Below are 20482 nucleotides of genomic sequence, written 5' to 3' on the forward strand. Positions count from 1 at the left end.
TGGAAAGGGAAGACTCTGGGGCAGGGGGGATTTTGTAGGATTTAATTATAGCCTGCGTACATAGGGGCAAAGAGAGAAAGTTAAGTTGATATCTTCAAGATGGCATGCCTATGTGACTCCAAAAACAGTGCTATGGTATTTGATTTGTTAAAGTATATGTTCAATGTCCAAGAAATTTAGTAGTAGAGCATATCATGATTTTCCGTGCTTTGGGACATGTTGAACTGACAGAAAGGTTGCAGAAGTCAGTATGATTCCCATGAAGCTAGGAAAAGAATATAAGCAACAACAAAGTGGAAGAACACTGATTCTGTGAGATAGACTTCACAATAATCTACTCTATGTGAAATACCTGGAAATTATTCAGTTTGATGCCTAAGCAACACAGTGGGAAGTTTTCAGATTCTTTCATGAAGTTTACTGTCTGTATTACAGCATACAAATCATATTCTCTCCCCTTACCATTGTGTAATTCTTCAGTGATTTTTTTTTCTTTTTTTTTTTGCCTAGTGTGGTAAAGAAAGAAAAGAAAGGTATCTGATGCATTTTTAGGTTTTTATTATAACTTAGTATTTAGGAGAGCAACAGGGAAAGTCATCACTATGTGACCATTAACTATGTGACATCTTGAACTCTGTTGTCCAAATTCAATGTGTGAGTTTAATAATCATTCATTTAAGTAACAATACATGTGTCACATCTATAATACCTCACATCTGAGGATTTGAGAGCAGTTTACAAGTTTTGATGAACTGAATATCACAGTGTTCCTATAAGAGGGAAAAAAAATAGAGGCATAGAAATTACAAATAATTTGTTAAGGCTGTTCAGGAGATAAAGAAGAAGGAGAGTCTAGATGTCATCATTTGGGGAACGTACACACAAGTTAAAATTTTGGGATAAATGTATACAACTTACAAAATTACTGTATTATTGAGCCCTTTCCTATATCTTGTACTGACCTTATGCTGTGAAAGATGTGCTGTCCATCTCCTAAACAGAGGATAACACAGGATAATGGAGAATCATTTTATGATGTTAGCTCCTTTTCATGTAAGAGTATGTTAGGATAAAACTATGGCTGAAGCCCAGGGAAGTCAGCATAGTTAAATTTGTCTGCAGAACAAAGGGTTATCAACAAAGACATTGTAACAGAAATAGAAAAAAAGAGATATTTGAGGAGAGTAACATGTGGGTAGTCATAGATAAAGGAAAGTTGGACAGTAGAGTCCAACTGAGACACATTTTGTGGCCAAGAAGTCTGGATTTTAATGGGGGTCAATGAGGGAAGGTGGAATGAGACCTACATGGACACTACAAATGTATCCGCTCAAGAGCATAATCCCTGCTCTCCAAACCAGACTATTGAGAATAGTAACCTTTAGCTATACCCATGCTATGCAGCAATTGGCCTGGCGCTAAGTCATAATCATATATATCCTTCTCTCTGTTCAAAGTTTCTGAAATAATGCAAGGATGGTACAGCATGCTTGGATCATGGATTTTTATGACAACTGTTACATGTTGGGTGGTGTGAATGTAAGGGGTACCCCTAAAGAAAGGGATACCCAGGTGTAAGGGGTGAGTTCTGCTCCAGAATGCTAGAAAAGGGTACGAGGACTATGTGGCAGAGTGGTGCAGTCTTGTTCATGTTGCTACTTGGAGGATTCCCTGGAGCAGATTCTCCCCAAGGGCATGTATGGGTTATGTTTTGGAAGGAGTTAGTTCACTCCAGAGAAGAGCATAGGGCTGGAGTGACAGCTACACAGGGTGGACAGCCAAGGCTGAAGCCTGGAGTGAACTGGGGAGCTGGGTTACTTGATGTCAATATTGTGTAGCTGAGGGATATAGAGAAAAAAAAAGTCCTTGATTCGGGGAAGAAACAACATGCTGTATATGAGATCCTGACTTCAGCTGGTTCAAACTCCAAAAAAGGCTTTTAGTGGTGAATAAATTCAGGCATCTTGCATCTTTACTTTTGCTTTGTTCCTTTTAATTCTTTTGTTAAAGTACAGGCTTCTCTGAGGAAGCTTGAACAAGGTGGAGGTACAGATTTACTGAGAATGAGATGCAAGGAGACTAAAAGGGGATTCAGAAGTCTACAGGATTGCCCACCATGTGTTAAGCAACAATTGCTTTGGAGTACATGGTCACATATTATTTGATGTGGTTACAGATAGGCAATCCCTGCTGACAGTGAGATGAGGGATGCATCCAGGCCTAGCTCATCATCTGTTTGTTTCTCTTCTTGTATGTCTTTGAAGATGTGGATTGTGAATGAGAATAGTTGCAAGATGAACTGTAGGAAAAGTTATATCTGAGGTCTTGTGGGCAACAGGAGATGGGAACTAGTTTAGGAGTATAAGGCAGTTGGTCTGGTAGGGTGTGTCATTACAAAGGGGTTAACAGAGAGCCAAAGAATCGTACATATACCACAGAAAGTAAGGATGCTATTCTCATCAAGAGGATCTCACCAGGTGAGCCTGGTGCCAGAGGACTCCAACACTCAGAAAGTGTCCCACTGACTGAGCTGTTTCACACCGGATTGCTTGGCTTCTCGTCCTGCCTGCCACCCACTAGGATTATTTTGTAGAAGATCGGAGTTGAATGCTGTCATGTTGAACTTGCAGAGGCATGTGTGGGGGACGGGAGCAGAGAGGGAGTGGGAATGTGGTGTGCAGATGTGTGAAGGTGAGAGTAAAGCTTATCAGCTACTGGTTCAGAGAGTGGTGGGGTTTTCCTTTTTTCTTTTCCCAGCTCTGCTGGTGAAGTCATCCATTGAACAACCTCAATTACCCATCCATACAAGATAAAAGTACCAGAATACTATGTTAGGGTGTGAATACTTTGAAATATTTAAAAATATAACAATTAAACATAGTCCTTGCCCTTTTGATCAGCTGTCCTCAGAGTGGCCTCTGTTAAAAAGCTCTTGAGACCCCAAAAAATCACTTTCCTTGTGTTGCGTAGTATTCTTCTTTTGTTTCCAGTAAACCAGGTTTGAACTGGCAAATTTCTGTGAAGTCCTGTAGCCAATTTAATATTTAAAACAGACCTGTTAAATTATGCTGGTTTCAGGAATGTCTTGAACCATCCTCCCTCTGCTAACCTGCTGTGCTGACTCAGCGCCTGAGAAGGAGTTGACAGCCCATAGGGACGGGGGAGTGTTCTGCGACTCTGCAGAAAGGCAGGACAGTAAAAGCTCATAAGGACAAAGAGTGATGCAGCTAAGGTTTGTGTTGCAGTATCAGTCAAGTAACACGAAAAAAAAAAGAAAAAAGAGAATAGAATTAGTTGAAGGCATAGCAGCTGGTGACCTAAAATGGTAATCTGCACTAAACGCCTTCCTTCAGTAATGTCTGTGTGTATGGTTTTCAGCCCATTTTGAGTAGAAACTTGTAGAAAAAGGCTCTTAGAAGTTAAAACTGCTACTCTTTTTTGGAAATAATAATCCTGACATTCTCATTAGAAAGCCCAAGAAGAGACTGCAAGACAGCTGTTCTAGTACACCGAGAGCTATGGGACAGCATGCCTTGCTAGTGCTGTACCTGTACTGTAGAGAGTTCGTTACTCTTAATACTGCTCTCTTCACAAGCCAGAAGTTGCTGGATTTCCATGGACATACCATTCCAGGTGCATATATCAGGATGCTGATGTTGTTATATTTTGCTGCTGTTGTGCGCTTACGTGCTCAGCTTCAAACTAGGACTTGGCACCTGGGTTTTACTTATGTTGTAGAGGTGCACTTTATGTAGGCTGGTCTCTGCTTGCCTTTACCTGTATTTAAAAAGTGTGTAAATTCATGAAATTGCCCTACACACAATTAAAAATATAGAAATTGCATTTCTTTGTATTCACTTGCCAGTGCAGATGTGTGAGAATGACTGCACTTTCAGAACCTTCCTTTCAAAACTACTTGTAATCATGCGGTAGATGAGTAACATTTTAGAGGGAAGAGGACCTCCAGCCAAAATAATTTCCAAATGATCTTAAAGTGTAATTTATCTCCTTATTTTGCAGCTAGCTATGGACCAAATCCAATTTGCAAAGGCTGTTTATCTTGCTCAAAGGATAATGGGTGTATCAGATGCCAACACAAGTTATTCTTCTTCCTACGAAGAGAAGGAATGAGACAATATGGTGAATGCTTGCATTCCTGCCCATCAGGGTACTACGGACTCCGAACGCCAGATATGAACAGATGTTCAAGTGAGTTTTTTTTTTGAATGCTTACATTCACTTTTATAGGACGGCCATAATTCAAGCTCAGTTTTTAAGATGATGTGTTGTGGAACATGATGATATTTTCACAGATGTCTCAAGATCATCATAAAACTTCTTTGCTAAAGAACATCCCAGCTCATTCCAAGATATGTAACATTCAGCAGCTTAAATAGTTGATGCATTAACCTAGTTTTTATTGTTGTTGTTATTTTTATTGTTATTATTGCCTTAGTTAGGAGGGAAATTTAGGAAAGAATGGTGATTTAAGCAGATATTCCTAGTTTTAACAAACAAATTTCCATTATATGAAAATAAAAAGGATTAAGCATTAATTTAACAGTGCCTCGTGTAGGTACTAGTCAGTATATGCACCGATATATGGGTGGGCTTCTTGTCATGCTTTTTGTTCCCACACAAATTTCAGGTGACCAGACACCTCACACCAGACATGCTTTAATATGTAAGTGTTGCTATTTTAATAAAACAGATGTACTATTAAAAACAAACAAACAACCTTTCACTTTTAGTACTGCATTTTATTTGGAAATTTACAACCTGCTAATGTGCAACAAGATTCCCTGTTTGCATGTTTGTGCCTAGAAGCACAACTGTTAAAACCAGTGAGTGCTCTGGTATCTCTACACATTATTTCACCGCTGTCTGGCAGTTGTGCCGATATTGATTTTTCCATATGCTCATATGTGGACTATTACCCATATGGATTATTAATCATTGCTATTACCTCTAATTTGTATTTATGGGTTTTTGTGTATGTGTGTGTGATAGCCTAACAGAATTAGGTCACCGAACTTAAGAACCTGAAGTGAGAAATAGCTTTTCTTTGCTTCCTGGAATAATCAAGTGTCTGTTAAAGGCACGGCACACTCCCCCTCAGTACTGCGGCATGTCGCTGGGACGCACCGCGTTGTGAGAAAGCGGGTGCTGGCTTTCACATCACACATAATCTTGAGACCCACGTGAGGTCACGCCGTGGCAGTCCGGGCTGGAGGGGGAGCACTCACGACCCGTCTGTTGCACGTGCAGCCCGCCTCTCTTTCCCCGTTCCCTGCGCAGGCTCCGAAGATATGGTGTTCTTCGCGTTGTGTTCCCAACTGCTGTGTAATATTGCTGAGTGCTGCCTAATCTGTACCAGGTGGCTAGGTTTTGATGAAAAATTAAATGAGACCAGTATATGGTTTACGTATCCCTTCTGTAAAGTAATTTAGGATCTTGGCCTTAATTTTTATAACACGTTTGTGAATTCAGCAACTCGTCCACTTTAAACCTTTCAAAACTGGGCTGTAAAAACTTGTCCATGTAAAAATGTTTTTGAATCTAGTTACAGTTTTGGGAAATAGATGAATTTTTCTGTATTAGCTTGTACTGTGCTTGTGAGACAGGAAAAGTAGTCTGGACGGGCAGTCTTTCTTTACTTTCTTAAAAAGAAAAAAAAGTTATTTGCAGAAGGTGGATGGTGAATTCAATATAACTTTTTTTCATTTTTACCACTTACAGAAAGTGGCCTTTTTCCCTGAATTACAGGATTGGTTTTGAAAAGCATAAATGCGAGTTGTGTCCAACCCATATTGGCACGTGTTGAGCGCTGGATATTTAACTCACCCTCATGCCTTTGACAGTCTCCCCCTGTGAGAATAATGATGCAGTTGCATTTACTGACCAGTCCTGGTTCCCCTCCAATGGTTTTTGTATTGTATATTTTTATTTTAGTGTAACTGCCAACTGGTGTATTTATAAATCACATCTTCATTTTTGTTCTTGGTTTGGTGATCTTGCATGGCACATAGATTGCATTGTGGACACACAGACATTTTGTGGATTGAAGTTGAGTTAAAATAAACATTCTTAAAAAATAGAATAGAATTCTTCCTACGTGATGCTAAATACTTTGAGGTACGCTTAGTTACAGACTCCATTGCTCAGATAGTATTATCTCAGCTAAAAATAATAAAAATTCTGGCTATGTTAAAATCCTTCTGGGAGTTACAGGGCTTGGATTACATAAGTTGAAATTATTTCTGCCCTATTAATATCTTTATAGGCACAAAAGCTGTTTAATATTTTGTTACTGAAACTCTTGCCCATTTTTGTTAGAGAAGCTATAGAACATATTTTTATGGAAAATGTTGACATGATTTTAAAAGCCAAACATAGTTAGTGCCAAATGTAACACAATAAATACCACAGCCAAGTGCAGCAGCTCTAAAATGATGGAAATTTTGAATTTCAAGACTAATTTTCTTTTCTACATGTAAGCAGTATGTGTGTCTTGAATTTGCTAAGTGGTTCTAGACTGTTTTTCTAGTAACAGTGAATCATGTAATTTTGAGACTGCTTGTCTCTTGAAATCGATGTAGACTTTCCTGCTGGAGATGATTTTCCTCCTGAACACTGCAGTATGAAAGTGCAGTACATTTGGACACAAAATTGGAAAGTGTTGAGTCTCTTCTGTAGCAGAATGCCCAAGAGAAGAGCTACACTTTGTTAATTTTCCAAGAAATTTTAATAATTAATGACTTTGAACTGAACTGCTCCAACAAGAAATAATCTCCTGAGAAAAAAAACAAAGCTGAATTAAAGAGTAAGATGAAATCTGTCACCTGGGTGGTTGGTTTAACATTGGTCTGATTAATGGATCAAGCCTGTCTTGAACCTTTCAACTTAGTCTGTATCCATAGTAACCTCTACAATTTTAGGGAGAGGAAGCACTCAGAGTTTAGAAATTACAGCTCCTTTCAGCTTTGGTTGGCTACTCCATTTGTTTAGGTTCACCTTCTTTCTCACAGGAGGGCCAAACATTGCTAAAATTGTAATTCCCCCTTCCATACGCCTTAAGTAAAAACAAGATAAAGAGAAGCTTTTAAACAAATTGAGCATTTATTAAACACGTGTAGTTAATTCATTGTATTAAGAAAGGTAATGATTTTTTTTGAACTTTGTTACAAAATAGTGAGGTATCATTAATATATCACGGCTTGACTATTTCTTATGTAGTATAGAAGAACATATGACCTCTGAGACTATTGTAGCCAGTGCAATTGTAACTGTCAGAGGGTTCAATTACCACAGGGGCAGCACTATTTGCTTGAAATAAAATAATTTTTCTGACTTTTTAGAAACAGTTTTCATTACTTTTGTGTATGTTTCCTTCAAATATGGCTTTATATTTTAAAAACAAGCTTAATATAGCATTTGGGATTTTGAAAATGGAGTTGGATGGCCAGAAATTGAGGTCTAGCTATCATTATTTTATAGGCATTCCTTTTTTTTTTTCCCTTATCTCTTCCACTCTCTTTTCCTCCTTCAAATGATTTTTTTTTTTTTCACTTGGACTTTTTTGATTTTTGGCCTTACTTTGTATTTTGATGGAATAGTTTTGTTCCATCCATCTGGCAACAAAAATCATCATAGTGCTTTGAATTAAGATTTATTAAATCTGTAGTCAATTTAGATTTAATAGGGCAATTGTATATTTGTAAAGTACTAATTGAAACCACTGTGGTTTGGCATTTATTTAAAAGATCTCAACTAATAATGAATCAAGATTAGAACATACTGGAAATGTATCACTAAGTGTTTATTAAGTTATTTATTTTTAAAAATGTCCTAACTATAGTGTTTTATAATTAGGATGTTGTATTCCAAGCATTGCACTCCATGAAATGGTAGACCTGTGGTAAACTTTAGGATAAAAAACTAAACTGTTATGGTCAAGTGACTCTTGTTTATCATTCTCTAGCACTCATGTTCAGCCCCTGCCAAATTTGTAGCTTAAAAATCTTTATTTATATAATAATAATAATAAACCTGCAACTACCTAAGCCACATCTGCTTAGGAGGTTAAATAGCTGGCTATTATAGATATTCCCTTGTAGATTAAAGCTCTTTTGCTTATGATTTTCCTCTTCTCCTTACTGTCCCCTCAGTGACTTTCCTGAAAGTTTTGGTCTCTCTTCTCTTTCCATTGGTTGTTCAGCTGATACTCCATCCACTGTAAGAACTGCTCACATCGAAGCTTTCTTCAGCATCTTGCCTCTGTCTCCTGCTCTTGTTAGCACTAGCACAGTCTTTGTCCTTCATGTGCCCTTGTGTCCTCAAGGCGAGTTATAAAATGTGTAGTCTGTCTGGATTTTTGAAGTCTCTCCCAAGTCAGGAAATTCTGGAGAGGATTAGCACAGAAGGTGGTGCTGGTCAATGACAGATTGGTGTAGAGTGCCAACGGACATGTCAGGATGGCAGCGTGAAGTAAAGTCGGTAGCACCAATGCTACAGCAGAGGGATGGGAGCAGGAGTTGGAAGAAGTGAGTGTGGTGGGCATGGGGACACTCTGGGGATAGGTGAAGTTAGGAGCTTCTGGGGTAGAAGAAGCAGAGAGATCTGAGGCAAGAAGAGCAGGGCGCTGTGAGTCAGAGCTCAGTGTGAAAGACCAAAGTATTAGGTGCTTTGGACCAAGCAACAGTTGTTACTCCCCAGGATAACCAACCTCACAAGTCATAGGCCCAGAGGCTCCACTAGAATGATGCCTCAATGGAAAGACTGAGTCTGACCTTCAAAAGGAAAACACTAACTGTAGTGAATCATCATCTATTACTTTGACTTCTTAAACACAAGGGGACGCCTCAAGCAAGGACCCAATTTCAGTGCAAAGACTACCAAGCCCTTCAATTTAAGAATGCCACATTTCCTTCCCCAGCTTCAGTCTGCAGCTTCCCTTTGCAAAATACGATCATTATCTCTCCGTCTCGAAGGTGTTCAGTTCTCCTTCTTACGCTGGTGGTTGCTGGTTTCCACTCATGCAGATCCTCTCACATGTTCTCACTTCCCTTTCCCATACTCAACTGCTCTTCACTGGTGTCTGTCAGAACTTGCTGTGAATTGTCGTCATCATTAACATTACTAGGAATTGACCAGATGTCTTTTCCACTATGTGTACTACAAAATACCTTTGTTATGAAGGGAGTTATGGGTGGATAGTCAATCACATTGATTATGTTCAGAAAGGGACAATGTGACAATAGAAACACTACAGAATACGGATCTTTCACAAAGGCAAAATAAGGCTCATGTAAAATTTTCAAGATTAGGCATATCAGTAAAAATACTTTACAAATGAGTTAACTACTTTTTATAGTTGAGATAGACAACTTTTGACCTTAAAATTCATCATATTGCAGTTCGTATGATAAACTAATATAGTAAACCTTCTTCTTGTTAAGGTATGTTAAAATATGAAGCACATGCATCTCAGTATGGAGCATTTTATGCGTTATTTTGAGCTTCAAAGGCATTAGGTTTCCCTACCATTCACCTTATTCTGCATCACCTTATAAGCTGGTGATAAATTTACTGTGGAAGGATAGTATTTGTTTTGGTAACATTATGCTCTCTATAATTATAATACAGAAAGAAGTTGTTTACAGGAGCTCATACTCTTTTTTTACAATAACAGGCATATGCACCTGAGTCTAAATTTAATTCAATATCTGAATTTGTATTTTGAACTCCTGGGCTTTTGATTCCTTCTCTAAAATGAAAGTCTGTCAATTCTTTAATGCTTATTTTAAAAGAAGAATGAGTAGGAGTGGCTTATCGTGACTGTCAGGAATCCGGGCTTTCTCCTTCCAATGTTCTTTAATGTACCATTTATGTAGTTTTCTATAAATATTGTACGTTTCATCCACGTCAATCAGATTTAGTTTGTTATGATATTCAAGTAAATGGCAGAGGAACATTTGGGTCAATACAAATGAAATGATAAAGCCTAAATACCAATGTTTTATTGCTGGCTAGCTAAATGCACATCTTATAGATCAGATTGGTTGCACTAACCTTGACTGAAACATGGCTCATAGCTATTACTTTTTTTTTAAAATCTGGTGTATGTGCAAAACACTTGAGAAGAAAATTATTTCTGAAGTGCCATGGAGTGCCAGCGCTCACTGAAAATTAAGGAAAAGGGGATTTTGGCTCCTAAGTCCTGTACATAACTTGTCTTTTGCCACTCTGTTTCAGTAAGCAAAGTCAAAGATGTTTTAAATTTCTGTCTTCGGATTCTTTTCTGACAATGGCCTTTTTTAAGGGAGATATTATGATCCTTTTTCTTTTTCTCCTCTGTAGAACCAAAGAATTTGGTCCTTCAGTTTGGTAGGTTTCCTGGCCATTGACTGAGGAGTGGCACAGTATGAGCTCGTGGACTTATGTTTCTTACTTGAGCATATTCTGCAACTGCTCTCGAACATGGATGCACTTTTACATACTATAATCTACCCTCGTGCTCCACTGAAATGTCAGTCATTCAAGTTCTTACTCTCCTGTCAGCCTAAATTAAGAGATTGCACAGTATCAATAGACTTTCCATTGGAGAAGTTACTTATCTTGTCCCATAATTCAACATTTCAGAACTCTGTCGAAGGCATAGGGTTTTGTTTTGCTTTGTTTTGTCTGAACACTGAAGATACTTGAGCAAAGCACTTCTGTCTAATTTCAACCCAGCTTAGCTTGACCAGGTAAAGTAGTGACTTCTCTTCCACCCTTTCTCATGGGAGGTGAAGTCACGGAGCTGTGAATTAATAACCACTGCTGTGACAGCTTGTGATTGAAAATAGACTTCTAGAAAGTTAGCTTTTCTAACTTTTGAAGTACTGCTGTTCTTCAGTTCTCACTTTTCACTTTATAAATATGTATTTATCATGAAAGATTATATCTCTTTAAGGTTTTTAATATTAATTTTGCCCATTAAAGTCATTGCAGTGGGCTCTGGTCTATTTGATGGGCTAAGAAAGTTATTAGTTTAAAACTGCCCTTGCTGAAGCAATTAGGACCTTTGCCATGTATTTCAGTGAGGTCAGAATGTTGTTCTTTTAGCATTTACATACAACTCTGTTGTATGTAAAAATGTCATCTGTTTAGAAATAGGCTGTGCTAATCAAACATATCAGCAGATTTCTCTGGGCCTCCCTGAGTGCTTTTTGAAGCCCAGTTATGTGAGGGTGGTACCAGAGGAAGATGCGTAGTCTTCATATGAGGGTGGCTTTCAAGGGTGTTTTATACCTTTCACATGGAAGAATGGAAGCAAATATTTGACTTTCTGACTTTCCCAAGATAGAAACACTGGAAAGAAAATACGAGATTGTGCTAGAAGAGCTACGGTAAGAGTGTTATGATGAGTCTGAGAGGTCCTGGCTATGTAGAGGGTAGTAGAGCCCGTGGGATATAAGGAGACATGATGCTGAGCAGGAATAGAAGGCATTTGAGGTCTGGTAGGAAGCAGACCCTTGATGAGACACTGCAAAATTGAATACAAGGGAAGGAAGAGGTAGGGACTCACAAGTGTCTGCCCCTAACCTACAGACCTCTTGTTGCTAGCTAAATGGGAACAGCAGCAATGAAGCACCCTTTACTTCTTCACTCTCAGGTTCTGAAGATTAGGTTTCCAACCTTGACATTGTTGCCCTGCAAGTATGGTAGGCCTGCCAAAGGTATGTGATTGCTCTTTGGGGCTCTTCTGCACGACTGAATTTATCAACTCTTTTTCCCCTCAACACCAATCTTATCTTTCCCCGTGCCTCCAAAGCTTCCACTTCTAGGCTCTCCCTTCTTACTTCTTCTAAAATCTCCCAGGCAGTTACCCTTGTCTATTGGGAAACCTCTACTGGGTACCATTTTCTGTTTATTTTTAGAGAAAAGAAATTCAAAACATTTCTGAAGAATACTGTGGGTTATGCAGTATCTATTTCTTTCCTCTAAAGAGGTCCTTGGGTCTAAAATCTTATCTATGTTCAAGTGTTTTGGTCTTGTTTCCTTTGCGGTTTTTTGGTGTTGTAAACTTCTAGGTAATCTTTTAAGTGGAATAAAAAGAATACACTAGCAGCATGGTTTAGTTACTGAAATTATACAGAAAATGAAACCACTGAACTGGTGAGAAAAGCAATTGGATCTATAGCTAGTAAATTGAAGTAATACAATTGCTTTTGACAAGAACCTTCTCCAGATTAAAAAAAAAAATCTCTCTTGTTCCAGTTTATTATATCAGTAAGCTAACTAGTTAATTTAAAGGGAATCTAAAAGGATTTAGAAAGGGGTTTTGAAAAGTAGGAAAGATTTTGCTTTCCTTCTCCAGAGTTAGCCATAAGATGCTGAAATCAGAAGGTGCCACAGTTTTCGAAATCAGAAGAAAGGAGTTCAGGTCATTAACTTTAAAAAATATTTCCTTGTTTTTTATTATATTATTTTGTGTAAAGGCTGAAACAATTTTTTAAAATGCTGGTTTTCTTAATTATTGTATATTATGTCAAACAGCTCTTAGTAGTTTTCATACTAGGGTATTCATTTATTATCCAATTTATTATTTAAATAATAGAATGCAAAACATTTTTGAATTCTGCAATATACTTCCATTAAGACTTATACTTAACAAAGTATACATAGATAATGATTCTGATTAATGATAAGAAATACAAAATTTGTCACACTTACATTTAGTTCCAAACCATTGTATCTTAATATTCATAATGGAGTATCAACATTTTTTAGGAGTCCAACTAAAAACGTTCTCTCTTCATGTTGGTATATTTGGCTGTAAAAGCAAAAGAATTTAAAGAATTCATTTATTCTAACTTACTAACCTCTGTCACAGTTAAAAATAATTTATTAATAGCACTTTTATTTAAAAAAAAAAAGAAAATTTACCCCTAAAGCATTTAAACAATATAATAAAATGAAGCTAGGCACCAAAAATAATAAACTCTTTAAAAATTTCTTTATTTTATAACCACTCCTATGACAGTTTGTAATTGGAAATAGACTTTTAGAAAGTTAGCTTTTCTAACTTCTGGAGTACTGCTCTTCTTTAATTCTTTAGTTTAGTTTGTTTAAATTTTATAAAAAAATCCCTGCAAGGCCTAGAGCTGCACCAGCACCCTTCGTGATTTGAAACAGAGTATATGGAGGATGTCAAAAAGGAGAAGTTGTCAATCCCAGTTGATCTTCAGCTACAGTGTGGTCTATTACTGAGTTAAACTATCATCACGATTAGCACCCAGTAACCCTGAGCATTGCACTGAGTATCACTCTGGTGAATTAATGTTTTAATTTCAGAATTCTTAAAGTATTCCTAATACTTTTTCAGTATTTTCCCCTAACTTGCATCTGATACAGATTAAATAATACGCATTTCATGTTTGGACTAATTTATCTTCATAGGAAAAAACTGAAAATAAACTTCCTTGGGGGGAAACTCCACCCAACCTTACACCAGGAGCCCCTACTAACGCTTCCAAAATATAATTGTCATGGCAAGGACTCTACTGTGATAGAGAAGAAAACTGCCATAGAAGGCAAAGCAAAAGATATAAATAGGATGGGAATTTTGAAGTATGCTCAAGAAACTGAAAGAAGATTGATTTATTCATTTAATGTTTAAATATGGAGTATTCACATATGTGCTGTTAAATAGCAATAGTTTTATGGAGGATATTCCTAGCGTAAGGTGAGGCAGGCTTTCGCCTGCTAAGTGTGTTTATATGATATCAAAAGGCAACTTGTACCAGAAGTTTTTAATTTAATCCCTCTTCCACCCAAAAAAATTCAAATTGAGTAAACTTTAAACATGTTACTCCCCAACATGTTTTGAAAGCAATAGCTAAAACATTATTTCAAAAATATACTTGCGTCACTTGGATGTGAGGGAGTGATGAGCATCACATGATGCTAATTTTTCTTTTAATGTTCTGTTCTGCACCTCATCATTGGACTAAATGATTTGGAAAAACCTTGATGTCTTTTCAAACTGTCTTGTGTGGGTGGGCAAGAGGCAAATGTTTTTTTCTGAATATTTAAACACACTGGATGTTTGATTCAAGCATTGCAATTAATAAAATGCTTGCAGTACATCTTGAGTGTAACAAACCAGATTTGCAATTAACTATTGCGGTACATCTCCAGAGCAGCTCACCTTATCATTTTGCCTTGCAGGCACATTAATCTGGGGAAGTGATTTTGCAGGGTCATTGTATGAGCATTGATCTCCTGTTCTTTGGAGATTGGTTCAAACCTCATGAAAAAGAAATTCTCATTCTTGGGAGTTTCCTATAAACTAAACTGTGGAGAAGAAGCCCAACTTGTGCTGCTTAGATGAACACAAGTTCTAAAAGCACTTTTGAGAGGTGCTGGACACTAGATTTGGTAGCATGCAGATTGTGTGTGGTTGTGTCTAAACTGAGCCTGCAGAGCTTCCCTTTGGCAGTGGAAGACTTCAAACTGTTTTCATTCCTTCTAACCAAAGAAAGGTGTACCAGCATTTGAAATATTTTTTTTTCTTTACATGCGATCTGCCTAATTTATTGTCCAATGTCACAAGAAATCTGATCTAAAAAGCCTCATATTTTCCTAGTTCCTAACAAAGAATAATTTCCCATGACCACCCAGTTGAAGTGTTATGATTTGCCCTATTTTGGCCTGCTGAAATTCAAGAATAAATATTAAAATCTGTTTTATAAAGATTGGCTAAATTTGAAGTATTGTTAGGGGATATTTACCAATAGCTGTTACAGAAGTCCTTATGGTTTGTGATTTATTTTTTCTTTAGAAAAGAATGAAGAATAAATGAATGACATAAGTGACCAGAAAGATTAGTATATTGTTGCATGACATAAATAACAAATGCTTCCTGCTGTGACCTCAGATAGCTGAAGACAGGATGCAGTTAATGTAGTTTATGTAACTTATGTATGTTAGCTGAAGGATTACATTTTTTAAATTAGTTTTGAAGTGTTCATTACTGTTCCAAATATAATGGCTTTTACTTTTTAATCTTTGGAACATTTTTCCCTGGCATTTTTTTGTAGGTATGTATGACTGACTTTCATAAGCTTCCATGTAAGTATTTCTGCTTTTCAGGTGTGCATATGGTTGTTGACATCCAGTTCATTTCCAAGTTGCCATGTTTTAGTATGGAATAGGATGTTTCTGAATAGTCTGCTTCTGAGTCTGTAATCTATTGTGGATATTTCTCTTAAATTTTCAGAGAAATCCAATATTTCAAAAGGCAATAGTATTATTTTTTTTACAATTGATTATAGCTTTGTCTTTTAGTCATTTAATAATGGCTATTTTTTATGGATTAACTGCCTTAATAATAGAGAGGAGTTACATCCAGAAAAATGGAAGCTTTTTGCATGGTAGCACATGCATATATGTAGATACGGACATCAGACATAATACATGAAAGCATTAATTCAGCTATTTATAGCATCAACTCATGGAAGAAAAATGTATCCTGTCTGCAATGACAAATAATAAACTGAAGACAGTATATATAATACATGCATACTTCCCAAAACAATTTGTTGCATTTTAGTTTCCTCAAAATTACTTAAACACAAAAATAATTGACATTGAATGTTTTTCCTCCAAAAAGATGAAATTAACTCAAATATCACCTAACTAGAGGTTTTGTCCACAATTTTGATAAAAAAAGAAAGGATTAAAAGGATGTAGGGGAAAATGTGGTAAATAATTACAGTTAACTGTAATTTCTCTTATAGAGCAGATGGATTTCAGGATGACAGTATTCCTCATTATAGCGCTTCTGGTTTTTCTATTTTATTGCTTTATAAGTCCTTTCATTTTTAGTCTTAACATAACTTAGCTGTCTCATTGTTCCTTATGATCCTTTTGATTCAGGATGCAGAATAGAAAATTGCGACTCCTGCTTTAGCAGAGACTTTTGTACCAAATGCAAAACTGGCTTCTACTCGCACAGAGGCCGCTGCTTCCGAGGATGCCCCCCGGGATTTGCAGCCTTGGAAGAGCTTATGGAATGCGTGGGTGAGTCTTCTAGCACAACAGTGCTGCCGAAGCAGCTCTTTTGCCAGGTGGACAGGTTCGAATACTTATGACGCTATTTTTAAGCTGATGCTTGGTACTTTCTGTCAAGAAATATTCACTAATAGATTGTGTCTGGATCTCTTGACCCCTAATAATAATAATTAATGATAGTTTTTTCCAAACTTTGAAATGCTGCATTATTGGGTTCTGCATCAGAAAGTTCTGTCCTCTTAATTGTAAATCACCTTGTATGAGGCTTTATAACTCTGAATTTAGAAGATTTCAGGAGGGCCAGTTTTTGCATTAGAACTTTAAGTTATTGACATATTCATTGGACTCTTGCCCTTATAAAACTGCCTGCTCATTTTGCCTTTTACCAAAGCCAGAAATCAGGAGCAGGGCAGACTGAATTCCTGTAGCATCTGGGCTTTAAATTCACTTTTAGTTTCTCTGCTGTTCCCCCCTTTTCCATTAGCAACTAACAAATATAAACCACCAGATGATAAGTGTTTTTAGTAGAAATTTACTTTATAACTTTCAGCCAGCATTGGCAGTTCTCACAATATTTCTCGAGTCTCACAATTTGGTGTTTTATCTTGAAGCCTGGGAATTGTGTCAGAATAGACTCTTTCTTTCAAGAGTATTCCTTGCATTTCATGATGGAGAGGACCTGGAAATGTGAACTCTTGAGCTTTGCAAATCCAAGTGACAAGCAAATAGGATTTATTTATTAAAAAGAGAAAAATTTAAATAAATCTCATGATTTTAGGAGGGTTTTTGAATATTTGGGACTGACATGATGTCTATATATCTATACAGATTGAGAGTCTGATGGTTTTATGTTCAGGTTGATGCCGGCCAAAAAGATTCAGGTTCTGTAAGAGATTCTAATTTTATTTCTAAGTTTTTGCCTGTTAACAGTAAAACTTTCAGGTGGTGCTTTCTAATAGTGTATTCTAATTAAAAAAAAAAGAAAACAAAGAAAAAAAACTCAGAAGAATTGCTGACTCATGTTTTCTTTTGCTTTATCAGAAGGCTGTGAAGTGGGTCAGTGGAGTGAATGGGGAACTTGCAGCAGAAATAACAAAACATGTGGATTTAAGTGGGGCCTGGAAACGAGAACAAGACAAATTGTGAAGAAGCCAGCGAAAGACACGATACCGTGCCCAACCATTGCAGAATCCAGACGGTGTAAAATGGCCATGAGGCATTGTCCAGGAGGTAAGCGTAGTCCATGCCACAAAAATCTTTATGAGCTTTCCTTAACTGAAATCCTATTTCTGACGTGAAAAAAGAGCTATTTCATCCCAGCTGAAGGGGAAATCCTGTCTCTGCTCTGCCAGCCAAGGCTGAAAGGCAGCAGTACTACAGCAGTCCTAATTTGTGCAGCAAGACTCCAGGGAAAGGCTCAGCGTGGGAGTGATCAGTCTCTCAGTAGACTATGAAACTGCCTTTTTCCTGGTGTGGTGCTGAGGCTTTTTCAAAGAGGTTCCTCGTGGAAGAACCATAACAGATTGCAGTTTGAGCTTCACCATGAAAACGATAGTGATGGTGGAATAACTAATTGCTCTGTGCATGGGAAGATTATGATTCTAAACCTCTCTGCAGGCAGCACACCCAGTACTGGTGCGATGGGTATTTAAATTGAATTAAATGGGCATTTAAATTAAATGAGGTTAGTTACACATGGCATTGTTAGCGGGAACTATTAGCTGGAATGTGTTACTTGTTCTGAATATTGTAGATGAGGGCCAAACTATGACAGATGTGATACAAGCAGAATAGTGACAGATATCAAGCTTTTCAGCATGAGACCAGCTTATGGCAATTACCACGAGTAGATAAAAGAAATAATCAAATTTCTTTATCATGGTGTTCTAAGACTTAAGTAGTGGTGCTGATTTGAAAAAGGAAATGGAGTTTCAAATTTGTGTTCAGTTTTGTAGACCCCAAAGTGGAGACACGTCACTGGTAGAGAGGAGTTTTTGTTATCTTTTAAATTGAAATGATTAACCTTTCACTTGTGCAGAATAAACACTTACAGAGTTTTCAGAATTTGCAGGAGAGGTGGGTGATCAACAGGTGATAAAGATGCCATTCCTTTTGGAATCATAGGATTAAAGGAACTTTAATTAATTAAAGGCTTGAGGGGACTTCAAGAGATCTCTAGTTCAACCTTCTGCGGCAAGCTTGGTCAACCATGAGATCAGACAAATAAAAAGGAATAAAGGGTTGCAGAGTCCTGAGAAAAGCCATAACCTGATGAATAAGCTAAAACTGGAATAATCTTAGAATAGGTACATAAATAAGTTTGCTTTGTGTTCTGGAATTATTGAATATGTCTCTCTTGGCTTGGACATACTGCCCACCAGTATGCGTGAAAATTATACATAAAGTTTTAGTTTACAGATTAAATCTGTGCAAGCTTCATTTTTGTCTCCAGGACCTTGCCACAATCTGGAAGAGAATATAAAAGTGATTCTCTGTTACCCAGATTAACCGGTCTGTTATGCACTCTCCGTCCCTGTCCCACTCCCTATACTCATACACACGTGCATGCGCACGTTGTGCATGGTCATAGTGGTACTGGGATGCGTTGTATGGCACAGTTAATCTGCAACCTAAATAAACTTCTCAAAGACATTGAAGAGTGGAACCTACAAAACATCTCTATAGAATGTGAGTCAGCTGCATCTACATCAAGGTAGCTACACTTCGAAGTGCTTGCAGCCTGCTGAGGTGGATGAGCTGTTCCAGTTACTTCTAACAAACTCTGAAGCCCAGATGGGGTTAGTGATCAGATCAACTGGGGAAATGTTTTACTGCTAAAACGGAAGGAAGAAAAAAGAGCCTGTGTGAAGCTCTACAAAATCTCCAATCGGTATTTTCTTTTTTTGCTGTTCAAATGCATGAAGTTTAGCTTGTAGTAGAAAATTTGAGAAAATTGCATAATATTTTCAACTCAATTCCATGTGGTAGAGATTTAGTCATTTATGTACCCAGTGTGTATAGAGGGAGGTATTTCATGGATGCAATGTCCAGCTTCTATATAAACTCCTGGCAAGTAGAAAATTACAGATGTGGGTTTAGTCTTCATGATTTAGTTAGGATACTAGTTGTTGTAATTTGTTTGAGAAGTGTGCTTAAGTGGACCATAATATTTGTGAATGCTGTAGCATGCTCATGTAACTGTGGTAATTCAGAGCTATTGAACATTCATGCCTTTTTGTATGTTTAGGTTGTTTCAAATTCAGGTCACTGATTAAAGATCTACCTCTCAAATTTTATCATCTTTTCAAAGGCACAGTGGTGGGCTTTCCTAAGAGTTAGGAAATTTATTGCTTAGTCTATATCAAGATCTTTGACCAAATATCTGCATTTTTTTCACTAAGTATCAGGAAAGTTGTTGCTGCAAATACAAATTCAGTGTGAAAGGCTTGTAGTACTCTTTCATAACCGTGGGCTCCAGTAAATCCTAAAGATTACAGTCCTCTCCGGTCCTCCCATGGTGTGGAATTCCCTGCCTTTGTTTTCAGAGATAAAAATAAAAATGTACAAAACTGCAGGTTTGAACTCTCAGCACTGAATGCTGATGCTTAATACTGCTTCTGTGCAATCATATAAAACACTGGCCAGGTATAAACTCCTTTCTCTCTCCTAAGAAACTCCTGGGAGGGAGTATTTTAGTGGTGTTTTAAGTGCCTGGGGTAAGTCTTCCCCAGGCCTGCTTATCTCTGCAGGTGGGGAAGCCGCAAAAATTGTCCTGTTCAAAACCTCCTGTTTTGTAGTGTGTTTTAATTATGATTATATACACGACTGGCCTAAGATCCCATTCCTTATCATATTTAATTAGTTAGCAGGTTGCCCCATTAGACACCCAAAATGTTTCTTTGCTTGCTTACTCACTGCGAAGTAGCAGGAGGCAGAGACGCTGGGAAGCTGAAATTGAGCAGATCCTGGCTGTTAAGGAGGAGATTCTGTGTTTTTAAAAATACGGTGTTTTCCTAATGTTAGAAATTTTGTAATTGAACTTTTAAATGGAGGAAATAAGAGAAAAATGTAGGGTTAGCACTACTGGGGGACTGAAGAACCATAATCCCTGGTATAAATGTCGGTTGAGAGGCTGTTAATAAATCCTTTCTTCCTAACGTTCTCAGTACATAAACTCACACAAATGTTATGATAAGTATTGGATTATACAGCTAAGATGATTGTAGATTGTGATGGATTAAACTGAGCACAGGAAGTAAGGATTTTTTTGGTAGAACAGGGTCAAATAAAGTGCTTTTGACACATGCTTTCTACTTCTGTACCTTTTGCAGTTACTATTTATGGTCCACATTACAGAAAAATTTCCGAAACAGATTTTTACATGTCTGCAGAAGAAGTGAAGTTAAATTCAGTTTTCCTACTA

General features: G+C 37.4%; 1 protein-coding gene across 1 annotated transcript in view; it reads left to right on the top strand.

Moving 5' to 3' along the window:
* RSPO2 (R-spondin 2) overlaps positions 1-17357 on the top strand; it is a 76626-nt gene extending 59269 nt beyond the window's left edge. The window contains exons 2-4 of the mRNA XM_075144505.1: positions 4021-4209; positions 15925-16068; positions 17101-17357. Of these exons, the coding sequence (XP_075000606.1) occupies positions 4021-4209; positions 15925-16068; positions 17101-17357 (590 nt within the window). The remainder of the gene's footprint in view (positions 1-4020; positions 4210-15924; positions 16069-17100) is intronic.
* The last annotated feature ends 3125 nt before the right edge of the window (positions 17358-20482 follow it).

Source organism: Calonectris borealis, chromosome 2, assembly GCF_964195595.1.
Source record: "Calonectris borealis chromosome 2, bCalBor7.hap1.2, whole genome shotgun sequence".
Taxonomy (NCBI): domain Eukaryota; kingdom Metazoa; phylum Chordata; class Aves; order Procellariiformes; family Procellariidae; genus Calonectris; species Calonectris borealis.